At 39.6% G+C, this 14,853-nt stretch overlaps 1 protein-coding gene across 3 annotated transcripts in view; it reads right to left on the bottom strand.

Annotated features, from left to right (window-relative positions):
* The window catches only part of LOC121866348, a 56,028-nt gene that overhangs the window by 35,821 nt on the left and 5,354 nt on the right, over nt 1-14,853 (bottom strand). For all 3 annotated transcript variants that reach the window (XM_042365976.1, XM_042365983.1, XM_042365970.1), the window contains exon 2: nt 2,785-2,938. In XM_042365976.1, the coding sequence (XP_042221910.1) occupies nt 2,785-2,863 (79 nt within the window). In that variant the 5' untranslated portion in view covers nt 2,864-2,938. The remainder of the gene's footprint in view (nt 1-2,784; nt 2,939-14,853) is intronic.

The following is a 14,853-nucleotide window of genomic DNA, read 5'->3' on the forward strand; positions in this document are numbered from 1 at the left end:
TCGCGATATATGTAAACATAATTGTAAATATTTCTTTATACTAAGTATTACAATATTAAGTTGACCATAATCTCATGTTCCAAGTTATTATGACAAGAAAACATAATACTGTATGTATTTCAAATGTACAATTGCCTCCACTCCTGCATTTATGACTTGGCATTGCCAATCCTCTCTCTCCATGAGGTGTGAACCCTGAACTCTGAAGTGTGAATTCAAAGCATTTGCTAGTGAGCAGGAGGGAGAGAGGAAGAGTGTCTCAGGATAGGTGTCTTTCTGTAGGGGGTGGGGGGGGGACAGAGTACTAGGGGTGAGGAAGGAAAGTGTACAGTAGTATATCAGTTGGGAGAAATTAAAATGCAGAATAATGCTTTAATGCTTTGAAAATACTGATGGGGTTTCCTCAGATGATCACATCTAGTGCTAGTCAGATGAAAATACATACTAAAGCTACAATAGAATGAGAGAGGGAATGAATTCCTGTTCTAAGTAAGCTGTTCCTCTGCAAAATGGGGCTCTTACGACCAAATGGATTATGGATATGTTTGAATCTACAGTACATCTTGTAGATGCAGCAAAGTTTTTATTTAACCCCTTGACTACGAGATGGAACTTCCCCAGCTGAATAAAGTCGTCAAGCAGTAGCCAGAATAAAATAGTTAAGAAGACATCGTAGTGAAGGGATTAATTAGCAATCAAAACAACCAGGAAGTGGGCACCAAATATTTATTGTAATACAAACTTGATGTGAACAAAAATAGTTCAGTTGGCAGCTGTCCGGTATAGAATCAGCAAACCACATAAAACAGTAATATCTCAGTTAGCCGGAAACTCCTAAAACCTGGAATTCTCTGATACAGTGGTCCCTCGGTTAACGAACACAATCCGTTCCAGCAGGTTGTTCGTTAACCGAAAAATTTGTTAACCGAAACCATTGTTTCAATGGGTTTTTGGGTAATTGGTTCCAGCTCACCGAAAATTGCCTAAATTCAACAAAAATTGTAGAAAAGTTCACTTACTTTGTGGTGTGTATGTAGAAGGCTCCTGGATGATGAGAATTAGAATGGGGGTAGAGGAGAAGGAAGAAGAGAAGGCATTGGGGTGGAAGAGAAGTCACCCCATGGCACCATTTCACCCATAAAATTTTAGTTCTCTTGGTGTATTTCAAGATTATTTTCTTTAAATCAACACTGCACTGCATTATATATTGTCAATATGTAAAATATATTTCAAAATGACCAATAATTTGCTTGGAAACACAGAAAAAAGCGTTTAGTTGAAGAGAGTCTCAAGCAAGATGTTACCTCCAGTGAAAACAGAGAGAGACTAACGCCTGTTTGCTGTGTTAAGAGGCTGGATGCCACACATTAAACTAGTCACTTTACCTTCAATTATGTTCAATAATTGTTAAAATGACTAAAAAATTGAATATTAAACTTTTAAAATTATTGAATAGTATAAACTTCTTGATATTTACTAAAATAGTAAGGAATTTAAGCCCTAGAACCGATTAATGTATTGGCGGACTAATACTAAAGCTGGTTGACCGGCCAGTGCAAGCGAAAACATGTTGAGGTCGGTTCGTAAGAAATTCGTTAACCGAATTTTTGTTCGTTAACCGAATTTTTTTTCGTTAACCGAATTTAAGATTCTTATGGGAGGCAGTTCGTTAACCAAAATTTCGTTAACCGAGGCGTTAATTAACCGAGGGACCACTGTAGTTGGAATTAAAATTTTCCAAGGGGGACATTTTCCAGAAAATTCTGAGAAAATTTTCCCGATACTCTGAAAATTCCTGGGATGGGGGAATTTTTTTTTGGGTTTGAGAGATGAAAATCAGGCACATTTTCCTGGAATTCGGAGAAAATTTTTCTGGTACCCGGAAAATTCCGGGGATGGGGGATACTTTTCTGGGTTCAAGAAATGATGTAATGGGAAATTTTTGGAACTTCCAAGAACATTTTTCTGTTTCCCAGAAAATTCCAAGGATCAGGGATTTTTTCTGGCTTTGAGAGAATCGTCTCATTACCCAGAAATCTCTCATTCCTGGAAGTGCTCTGCACCAAATGTTCCAGCTAACGGAAATATCACTTTTATTAATTGAACAATTTATGATGCAAAGTGAGATATATGTTGCTTAAAGGACTTAAATAATAAAGTTTCTATGTTGTGTACTGAACATGATGGCATTCGGACGTTTGGGCCATGGGCCATGAACCCCAGATGTTTGGGCCACGAACTGTGTGTGTAACTTAATTTTTGAAGAGCCTGTGGTGTATGTTCAAAAAAAGTGTATACATGTACAGCACTGCACATGTAAGGATTTTTAATGGGTACAGGATGTCTAAATGATTATCCAATAGCCCGACATTCACCAATATCATGCCACATCACCACCTTGATCACTGACCTCCATAGTTTTTCTTCAGCAGATACAGGTGCATATAAAACTGAATATTGTATGTACAGTACTGTACAATTATGATCATTAAAAAAAAAATCTAAATTAATGTTTCCCTTAAGAAATGTGCTTAAAAATATGTTTAGTTGCATTTTATTAAGCGTCAAAGAGTTTATTTTAGTATGGCAGATTTTTTATTCATAGACAGCTTTTCAGAAAAATGACCCTTCAATAAATAAGTCTACTTGTACTGTACAATGTAGTCTACAGTACTGTACTGTATATGGATTTCTATAGTACTGTATTTATGAATGTCTTCTAGAAGCTAAAAATAACAGTACAATATGTTTATTACATTTAAAATAATAACAAAAACTTCTTACCATGACTCCGTTTGTGTTCAATAAATTCCTCCAGTTCATGAAAAGTAAGTTTGCACAACCCACATGTGAGAGAGTCCATGATAACTTATTCAATGATAAGGAAGAAGCCAAAATCATCAGGATAAATTACCAGCTAACTTTATAACTCATTCTCCTGAAAAAAAAAGAGACATTTCAGTACAATATATAACACAATTTACCATTACAAATGATTTAACAAGATCCAATAGTTCTACAACACTGTATGGCATGATTCCCCAAACTTTCTAAAGCAACTACAGTAACTGCTTGCTATTCACAGGTTTGCGATTAGTGATTTTGACTATTCACAGCAAGAAGATGGTGGTTAGCTTGCAAGCCTCTCCCGCAGCGCAACGAGTCGCCCGCAAACGCCCGCAGCGTCTCCTCTCCCTTTGTTTGCGCTCAAACATTGCCTGTGATGCAACACCTCTTGTGCTGTATTCAAAACTTTAGTGTTTCTAGTGAAATGGCCCTGAAAGACTGCCTAGTGTCAGTGTCACAAACTTCAAAGCCAAGAGGAAACAGCTACCAATTAAAAAAAATTTTCAAGAAAGAACAAGCCGCTCAACCAGCTGATTCGTCTCTCTCACCTACTCAGTCAGCTGCTGCCGCCCCTCCACCACCCACCTCCCCGCCATGCGCCACCCGCCTCTCCACCAACCACCAGTGCATCACCCTCTTCCAACAGTTATCCTGATGACTCCCTATTCTTCAGCATCCAGATTTCAGCCTACTGTACTGTACAGTACACTTCATCAAGCTCCAAGCTTCCACATATGAAGGAGAGTAATATTGGTGACTTAAGTTTCCTATACACAGTATAGGTACACAGTAGTGAACAAAGGTAGTATAAGTTACTATTCACGGTTTTGCCAATTCGCACCATTCGTTGGAACCTAACCTCCGTGAATTACAAGGGTTTACTATACTGTACATCATTACTTCCAAAAATAAAGAAGGGAAAAAGATTGGTCATCAAACTCATCCATTCATAATATTATCAAATTATAATATATCCACAGCACACTGTACAGTGATCCCTCGGTTAATGAGCGCCTCGGTTAACAAACTTTCAGGTAACGAATTACCTTCCATAAGATTCTTCACTTCGGTTAACGAGCAAACCCTCGGTTAACAAATTCCTTACAAATTCTTCCCAACATGATTTCGCCTGCATTTGGCTGCCTATCAACTGTAGTATTAGTCCGCCAATACAGTAATTGGTTTTAGGGCTTAAATTCCTTACCATTTTAGTAAATATCAAGAAGATTGTACTACCCTGTATTCAATAATTTTAAAAGTTTTATACTAAATTTTTTAGTCATTTTAACAATTATTGAACATAATTGAAGTACAGGAAACTAGTTTTTTGCGCGCCAAACAGCCACTCAACACACCAAGCTTGGCGTCAGTTTGTTTACTAGTTCAGAGGAAGGAACATCTTGTTTGAGACTCTTCAACATAAATGCTTTTTTTCTGTGTTTCCAGTCAAATTATTGGTCATTTTGAAATATATTTTACATATTGATAATATATACAGCACAGTACAGTGTTGATTTAAAGAAAATGATCTTGAATTACACCAAGTGAACTAAAATTTTATGGGTGAAATGGAGCCATGGGGTGACTTCTCTTCCACCCCAATGCCTTCTCTTTTCCCTTCTCCTCCACCCCCATTCTAATTCCCATCATCATCATCATCATCATCATCATCATCAACCAGGAGCCTTCTACATGCACACCTCAGAGTAAGTGTACTTAACTGCATTTATTTTTAGTTTGTATGTAATTTTCGGTGAGCTGGAACCAATTATCTAAAAACCCATTGAAACAATGGTTTCCGTTAACGAATTTTTCGGTTAACGAGCAACCTTCTGGAACGAACTGTGCTTATTAACCGAGGGACCACTGTACTCAACAAATATAAATTTTTGACAAACGTTATATAATAAATTATTTTGATTTTTTCTTTCTCCCATATATGACTCAATATATATGTAGGTCTTGGCAACTTCTAAATATTAACCCTCTGAAAGGCTGAAAATTAATTTGGAAGGGTATCGGATTTGGGGAAATGTCCTAGCATGGATTGGAGACTTTCTGCATGACCACAAGCAGTGTGTGGTGATTAATAGCACAAAATTGGCATGTGCACCTGTAACAAGTAGGGTACCACAGAGCAGTGTATTGGGCTCATTGTTGTTTGATTGCTTCATAAACAATATGACAGAAGCTATACACTACTCCATACAAATGCCTGTGGACGATGCCAAGTTATCTAGGGAAATTAAGAACCAAACAGACTGTGAAGAGCTACAGAAAGATCTCTATGAGCATCAAGAAAGGTCAAACAAATGACTGCTAAAATTCAATGACATGAAGTGCAAGAGGATGCACCTGGGTTGCACCACTTGTCCAGAGTACTGTCACCCGGTCTGGTTCCTGAGATAAGCTAGAGACTGTCAATTGATTGAATATGTCCAAAGGAGGGTCAACTACCCAGAGAGATTAGAACACCTACAACTGCCTAGCTTATACTCCAGACGGGCAAGGGGCAACCTAACTGAAGTGTATAAACATCTCAGAGGGCACTACTAGGTCGAATGTACATACCTGGAGCTGGCTGACGCCTGTCACACAAGGGGTCACAGCTCAAGGTTGAAGAAGCCACAAGTCCAGAAAACAGTGAGGGCAAACCTTTTCGGATTGAAAATTGTGAACTCTTAGAACAATCTCCCAGAGCGTGTTCTGATGGCACTGAGTGTGAGCTTATTCAAGGTAATAGGTAGTAGGCAGCTACCAAACAGGGAGGTACTACCGCCTGGGAAGATATTGGAAGCATAATGTATTGTCTAATGGTAGACCCTGCTGCCATATGGCTTGACAAAAATTGGGGCTAAGTCCCAGGTTGCTAATCTGCAGGGTCTCAATTGTCTCTCTTACTATTGACAACACAACAAATATAACCATACTCATTGTTGATCTGTTTTATTCATTCTATTTTATTCTCCTATGTCAGTTGATATTAATATTGAAGCGGGGCCTTCTCTGATGGGTCCCACTGGTCGGGAAGGTTGTGGACCGCAGGGCCAACCTGATCATCCATCATCAAGTTACTGGGGCCTCAACTGATGCCACTGCGGTTGTTGGAGGATCGGTTTTTTTCACACTTCATTTTCCAACATTCACGGCCTGAGATCCAATTTTCCTTCTGTAGAGCACTATCTATTAACCTCTTCCCTCGACCTCTTGCTACTTTCTGAACTTCAACTGACCAAAGCAGCTTCACTCAAACCTTTTCAAGTCTCCAACTACGACCTTTATACCTCCTTCCGTTCTAAGGGAGGGGTATGCGCCTACTGCAACACACGTATACCCATAGCTCGACTCACGGATCTTGAATCTTCCCTTTATGATGTCATCTGTCATCTGACTATTTTTCTTTGTTTCCTATACTGTTCTCCCAACTCTAACAACTACTTGGAACTCTTTGACTATCTCACTTCTTGCCATGAGTCATTGATATCCACACACCCCAACACCGAGATCCTCTACCTAGGGCAGGGGTGTCAAACTCATGACCCGCGAACCAAATGTGGCCCTTGGGACGGTCAGGTGTGGCCTGCGGAATGGCGGTAAAATTTTATCAGCCCATGAAATTATGATAAAAATAGATATGAAGGAAAAAATGCAGATATAAATGAGTCAGTAAATTCCGAAATGATCTTTACACTGTCATGGGTTGCGTTAGGCTTACCCACGCAACCAACTCCAAAGTTTGTTTTACTAGAGATAAGGCACCCGGCAAGCCATGACTAAGACATATTTTTTCCATTAATGGTATGTTAGCCAGACTATAGGGGGAGGCCATTGAGACAGTGTTGTACTGTTCATCGCCTCACGCCCCAAAACCACATTTTGAGTAGTACTGTATCCCCTAGGCAATGGGTTAGTTAAGACGTCGTCCCCATCCTCTCCCTCCTGAAGGGAAGGGGACACCACACAAGAGTCCTCCACCACCACCCCGTCCTGTGGACCGTCAGTGACACAAGACTAAGTGTGCTAACCTAGGTTGTTATCCCCTTGGAAATATCACGTGTGGATGCCTGGTTGCGACAAGAGCAATCCAGGCTGGCCTATCAAACCTACAGTAAATGGTTAATCAAGTCACGCTTACAGGGTTCTCCTGCGCGACACCCATCTACAGTGACTGTGATCGACACAAGATTAAGTGTGTTCGGGGCGCTGGTGGTAGAGCAGTACCGCTCTTGCCTCGCAAGCAAGATGTCACGGGTTCGATTCCCGGGCCGGCAGAAGTTGTTTGGACACTCTTCCTAGTCCCCTTGGTCCCTGTTCACCTAGCAGCAATGTAGGTACCTGCTGTAAATCGAAAGTTGCGAATTCGTATTCAGGGACAAGTTGTTGGAGCTTTCAATAACTTGCTTAGACATAAACCATTGACTCTTCAGGCTTCTACGCCCTTAGCTCATGAGACATAAGGCAAGCATGAACTTAGCATGCTTCCCTGTTGGGCGCTGTAAACGCTTCTGCACTTCACCTTACACAAGGATGTGGGGGAAGTGTGTTAACCTAGGTTTGTATTCCCCATGGAAATATCACGTGTGGAAGCCTGGTTGGGACAAAAGCAATCCAGGCTGGCCTATTGCACCTAAGTGGTTAATCAAGTCACGCTTACCAGTTCTCCTCGCCGCAACAACCGTCTACAGTGACTGTCAGTAACGCAAGACTATGTGTGGTAACCCAAGAGTATCTTTTTGTTGTTATTACCCGTGGAAAGAAGTTCTCGTGCAGAAGCCTGGTTGCAACGAGCAATCCAGGCTGGCAGTAAATGTATCACTTGAAGAATTAAGGCTCTGTTAAGTCATACCCATAGTAGAGTAATCACAAGTGTCCCCAAGTTGAAAATTCTCTCTTTTAGAAGATTAATTTTATTACAGCGTGAACGTGAGTGACTCATATATCCATGCAAATTGTAAATCATTGTATGGAAGCTTGACAAATAAATGTAAGTGCAATTATCTGCCCGTATCTGTGATCCTATCTTATTAAACTAAAGGTAATGACTGATTGGTTATGACAAAGTAGAACCAATAACTTAGATGGATGTTGGAAATTAATGGACTCATTAAATCATCATTTATCAAGTATATAAAGCATGGAATGTCGGGTGATGGAGTGAATTTCTACGTAGATACACCATAATTTTCTGTAAGTAACCAGTGTGAAGGTATCGAACTCTACGGTAAGAAATATAAGAAACACAATAATATAATCTTTATATAATATAATCCACACCTTAGACAATTACAATGAAAATCCATGACAACATCATCGTGGCAATAATTTAATTTATATTGTTAATGCTAGCAATAACAGTACTTAAAAGGGAAAATGATTATAAATAATGTATACCCGTATACAGTGGTCCCTCGGTTAACGAACACAATTCGTTCCAGAGGGTCGTTCGTTAACCGAAAATTTCGTTAACCGAAACCATTGTTTCAATGGGATTTTGGGTAATTGGGTCCAGCTCACCGAAAATTACATACAAAGTAAAAAAAAATGCAGTAAAGTACACTTACTTTGAGGTGTGTAAGAAGAAGGCTCCTGGTCGATGATGATGGGAATTAGAAGTGGGGGTGGAGGAGAAGGGAGAAGAGAAGGAAGTGGGGGTGGAAGAGAAATTGCCCCATACTTCATGCTGTCATTTCATTCATAAAATTTTAAGTTCACTTGGTGTAATTCAAGATTATTTTCTTTAAATCAACACTGCACTGCACTATACATTGTCAATATGTTAAATAAATTTCAGAATGACCAATAATTGTATTATAAAAATGTAAAAATAGTTTATGTTCAAGAAAGCCAAAAGCAAGATGTTACCTCCACTGACCAGAGATACAAACTGACGCCTTGGTGGGTGAGTCAAGTGGCTGATTGGCGCACCAAAAACTAGTTCCCTGTACTGCAATTATGTTAAATAAGTGTTAAAATGACTAAAAATTTCAATATAAAACTTGGAAAATTATTGAATAGTACAACCTTCTTGATATTTACTCCAAATTTAACTAATGTAAGCCCTAGAATCGATTTCTGAATTGGTGGACTAATCTTCCAGCTGGTGACCAAACCAAAGCATGTCGAAACATTTTCGTAAGAATTTCGTTAACCGAATTTTTGTTCGTTAACCAAATTGAAGACTCTTATGGAAGGCAATTCGTTAACCGAAATTTCATTAACTGAGGATTTCGTTAACCGAGGGAACACTGTATATGCCTTTTGCTATCCCATTATTAGCGTTAATCATGTTTATTAAGTAAAGTGAATTTTACAGACTTAAAATCAGACAAACCCAAATGAGGTATTCCTGGTAAGCCAGGTAAGGCAATGTGTGAAGCTGTAAACCTCAATCCTACAAATATGTGATATAACACTTGTGTTGGCCCTAAAGAGGGTAACTAAAATAAGAATTGGCCCTCAAAAGGTTTTGATTTTGACACCACTGACCTAGGGGATTTCAGTGTACATCACAGAGAGTGGCTTGGCTCTGCAAGGAATGACCCAGGTGGAGCTGAGGCACTCTCTTTTTCCCTACTTAATGATTTGGAACAAATCATTAAACACCCTACACTCATTCCTGATCGACACGATCAACTTGCTAACATTTTTATCTTTGTTTTACCTCTAACCCCTCACACTATTCATACTCAATTTCTGCCCCCTTAGGGTCTTCTGATCACAATCTTATTTCTATTAAATCAAACTGGGCTCGACCACCTCCCCTATCCCTCTCTAAATGTCAACTATGGCACCATCAGAGGACAAGCTGGCAATCCTTGCGAGAATTCCTCACTGACTATCCTTGGGATGAAAGTTGCTTTTCCACTCGCGACACCTCGGTATGTGCTGACAGCATTGCTGGGGTTATACAGAGTGGTATGAGTGCATTTATCCCATCTTCTACCAAAACTTTCACTTTACAATCATGGTTTGATCGCTCCTGCTCTCTTGCATGCAGGGTGAGAGATAAGGCATATCAAGCTATGAAACTATCTCCTCCTCCTATTACCCACTCCTCTTTCATTACTTCTGGGAATCGTTGTAAGGCTATTCTTCGTAGGGCCAAACAGAATTTTATAAAAAGAAAGCCTGCTGTCCTGACTAATTCTTCTTCTAGTAAATCCAGCTGGTCTTTAATCAAAAACATCTGTAATAACTTCTGCACTCCCTCTTTTCTTCCTCTCTTCCGACCTGAGAACTCTATACCCAACTCTCCCCCTAACAAAGCCAATCTCTTTGGCACATTATTGTCCTCTAATTCCACCTTAGACGATTACTACGCTATCCCTCCTACCCCTGCTCCTCGTACTGAACCAATGCACTTTCCTATAATCTCCACTCGCAGGGTTGCCGGTGTGTTATCCAGGTTGGATGCGAGTAAGGTGCATGGACCAGACGGAATGCCCCCTTGTGTTCTGAGGGAGTGTGTTGAAGCTCTGGCCCCCGTGCTTGCTCGCCTCTGCCTGAAAACCCAAACTTTTCCTTCTCCTTGGAAGCATGCCTCGGTTCAGCACATCTCGAAGAAGGGTGACCATTCTAATCCCTTTAACTATCACCCCATTGCCCTAACTTCATCCCTCTCTAAGATTTTTGAAACTATCTTGAACTCCTTTTTTCTCAGTCACCTTGAATGCCATTCTCTTTTGTCGGATCACCAGTATGGCTTTTGCCAGGCGAGATGTACTGATCTTCTTTTGTCCATTAGCAACTTGACTACCCACCTCACCTAACCTACCCTCTTATCCCCCCCCTCCCCCATCAAATCCCCACTCTTCTCCCCCCACCTTTCCTTCAGGGGCTTGGTCTTCCTGTTAGACGTCAGTTACTCTCTGCATATACCTGTATCTAAAATGAATCATAAAGAGACTCTGATTCAATTTTTTTTTTACATAATTCTGGCCCCTGTACTTGCTCGTCTATTTTGCCTTTGTCTCAAAACCCAAACTTTTCCTTCTTCTTGGAAGCATGCCTCGGTTCAGCCCATCCCAAAGAAGGGTGACCATTCCAATCCCTCTAACTATTGCCCTAACTTCATCCCTCTCTAAGATTTTCGAAACTGTCTTAAACTCGCATTTTCTCCGTCACCTGGAACGCCTCTCTCTTTTGTCGGATCACCAGTATGGCTTTCGCCAGGCGAGATCTACTGGTGATCTGCTCTCCTATTGCACCCATCTTTGGTCATCCTCTCTTAGGGATTATGGGGAAACTTTCATCGTGGGCGTCGACAACTCCAAAGCATTTGACAGGGTATAGCACAAATCTTTGCTTTCTAAACTTCCCTCTTATTGTTTCTATTCCCCACTTTGTTTTCTAATCTCTAGCATCCTTGAGAACCGATCCATGGCAGTTGTTGTTGAAGGATCAATCTTTCGCTCTTTCTCTACCAATAGTGGTGTCCCACAGGGTTCTGTTCTTTCACCTACTCTCTTCCTTCTGTTTATCAATGATTTACTTCACACTACAAATAATTCTATCCATTCTTACGCTGATGATTCTACTCTTCACTCTTCTTCACATTTTCCCTTTCCTCCTAACTCTCAAACTAGATCTGTTTCTAGAGCTGATATCATTACTTTTATCAATGTGGATTTGTGCAGCATCTCTGAATGGGGAGGTAGAAACTTGGTTAAATTCAATCGTAATAAAACTTAGTATTTACCTATTACACTTTCTAAATTAGATGATCTTTCACCAATTACATTGCAGGACACTATTATTCTGCCAAATTTAGAAATAGATATGCTAGGCCTCACCATTTCCTCCAATGTCATGGAAATCACACATCCTTAACATAGCTAAGGCTGCCTCCCGAAAGTTGGGAATGCTGCACAGATGCCGTAGCTACTTCACTCCTGAGCAGTTGCTTCAAGTATATAAGCGATTCATTCATCCTAACTTGGAGTACTGCTCTCATATCAGGGGTGGCTCTTCTTCTGTCCAAACATTAGATAGGATGGAATCAAAGGCATTTCGTCTTATTAACTCTCCTCTTTTAGTTGATAATCTTTCTTCCCCTTCTCTTTGCTGTAATGCTGCTTCACTCTCTCTCTTTTACAGGTACTTTAACTGGCAATGTCCAGTGGATTTGGTATCCTGTGAAACCGCTGGCAAAAACACGGGCTCGTAAAACTCGTCTTGCCCGCGGTGCCCACAGTTTCTGTGGATGTTGGTCACACTAGAATAACCTGTTATAGTACATCCTTTCCTCACACAGCCAAACTGTGGAATGCTCTTCATTCTTCTGTTTCCATACTCATACAATGTGTCTCACGTTAAAAAGCTGTTTTCCGGCATCTTCATGGAGTTCATTAATATACAGTACAGTAATCTTATCCTTTTTTATTTCTTTTTACTCTTACTTTTTGCCCCCTAGGCCCCGTTGTGGGTTGATGCCTTGTGCCCGGGTGGGCTAATCCCTGTAAAATAAAGAGAGAGAGAAAAAAAGACAATTCAAAGACACTCTTTTCTATAGCATTTCTTCCGCTCATGATTACTTTCAGAGAAAATCGCAATTTTTTGGGGAAAAATCATAGTATTTTTTTCAAAGTTTTTGTTGATGTTGCCACCGGCCCAGAGAGCTCTTGTGTGTTCGTGTGTTGGTTAGTATGCTGTATTCTGCATGCGCTAGAGTCTGGCACATGCGCAGTTTCTTTGGAAGAATCTGACACGTTAATTGGTGGGTATGATTTTGGATCAACCAATCACAGCTTGCTATAGGCTCCCGGCTGCAACCCACTTGAATTTGAATTTCTTTCCAAGGTGTTTCCTTGTGCAATGGCTGTGATGTTGAATACATGTACTTCCAGCCATCATAAGTTTTCTTGCTGAATATTACGGTGAGGACGGTGAGGCATAAAAAATTTCTCCATGAACACAATGTTTTGCGAACTTAGGTTGCTTGCACGAACCATAACCAGCCCTGTAGCTATAAAGCTGACAAACACATTTGGTCCAGTGCGACATGTGGACGATGCAGACGATCTCGATGACCCCAACTCTAAGTCTTCTGAGTCTAATTAAGGTAAGCACACAGGTGGATAGGTTAGGTTTAGGGTTCTGATTCCAAAACTTAAAATTCTAAAAATCACTGGATAACCGAAACGATAATGTTACCTCGGTCAGGTTGGGTTAGCTTAGGTTTGGTTTGGTTTGGTTCGGTGAGGTTTTATTAGGTTTGGTGTGATTAGCGGTAGAAATGAAGGTCAGGTTCATTCAAATTACCCAAATTCGTTCATGACACATCAAAAACCATTGGTAAAACAGTTTCAACTTTGATTTCTTATACAGTGATCCCTCGGTTAACGAACGCCTCGGTTAATGAAATTTCGGTTAACGAATTACCTTCCATAAGATTCTTCACTTCGGTTAACAAAAAAATTTCGGTTAACGAATTCCTTATGAATTTTTCCCAACATGTTTTCGCCTGCTTTTGCCTGCTCACCAGCTGTAGTATTAGTCCGCCAATAAAGTAATCGGTTTTAGAGCTTAAATTCATTACCATTTGAGTAAATATCAAGAAGGTTGTACTATTCAATAATTTTCCAAGTCTTATATTAAAGTTTTTAGTCATTTTAACAATTATTTAACATAACTGAAGTACTGTACTGGGAACTAGTTTTTAGCGTGCCAAACAGCCACTTGACTCACCCAAAATCAAGGTACAGCGAGTTCTGCTATAACGCGTGTTTTGACAACGCGAAGTGGTTCTAACGCGATTTATGAATAGAGGAACGATATTTGTATAACGCAATTTTTGCTTACTATTTCTCCAATTTTGTGGTATTAACTGTGAATATGGTAAAGAAGAATATCTCCAAGAAGCGTTCTGGTGATTGCATTCCCGGTGATGATCGTAAAAGAAAGGCTATAACACTTGAAGAGAAGCGCGATGTTATCAACCTCAAAATCACCCTTCTCCCCCATCAAGTTATATTCATATTTTTTCACGGTAACGTGTTACATTTACCGTATGAATTCATTATTAGATATGAATGTAACATTTATTTAGACTGTGCAATTCTTTGTTAGGCTAACTACTAAAAATTTTTCGATTTCGAGTAATAATCTGCACCTAACCCTATTTTCTCCATAAGCCCTGTTACTTCTATTACGCGAATTTCTATAACACGATGTTTTACAATAACACAACTATCGCGTTATAGCAGAACTGACTGTAGGTAGATAACAGGTAGCCTCACTCCCAAAGGATCTACACTAATGAAAATAAAAATGAAATATTTATTTACGTATTTTTGAAGGCTTATGATGGTATTAAAAGTTGTACAATAAATGTATGGAATGGAGATTTTTTGTTTTATTTTAATTGGAGCCACAGATTAAATATATAACATAAATACAGTATAAATATCTTACTTGCAACCGTTGGATTTCATCCAATGTCGCTGATTGGCTAGCGATGACATCACTTATCAAGCCCCGCCCACTGCGTTACATCAAACAATAGAAGCGGGATATTTGAAATGGGAGGAAATGTATTGAATATTTTACAATTCAACCAGAGTTCCCGTTTTATTGTAAATTTCGTCAAACATTTTCTTATTGTATAATTACATGGCAATATACACTGTATATTACATATTATTAAATATATATCTGATTAATAACATTTTATGCTAGTATATTTTGATTAGAGAAAGGATCTATACAGATAATAATACCACAATATTACAAACGCATGAAGTGGCATAAGGGGCGTGGCTTAGTGATCTCGAGAGTAGAATTGCCAATTAGTGAATTCCTATGGGCCTGCGTGAGGCTACCTGTTATCTACCTACCTTGCCCAAAATGGCGTCAGTGTGTGTCCCTGCTCAGTGGAAGAAGGATCTTGCTTGAGACTCTCTTGAACATAAACTATTTTTACATTTTTACAGTACGTACAATTATTGGTCATTCTGAAGTTTATTTAACATATTGACAATATATAATGCAGTGCAGTGTTGATTTAAA

This window comes from Homarus americanus, unplaced genomic scaffold (genome assembly GCF_018991925.1).
Source record: "Homarus americanus isolate GMGI-L3 unplaced genomic scaffold, GMGI_Hamer_2.0 scaffold32583, whole genome shotgun sequence".
NCBI classification, from domain to species: domain Eukaryota; kingdom Metazoa; phylum Arthropoda; class Malacostraca; order Decapoda; family Nephropidae; genus Homarus; species Homarus americanus.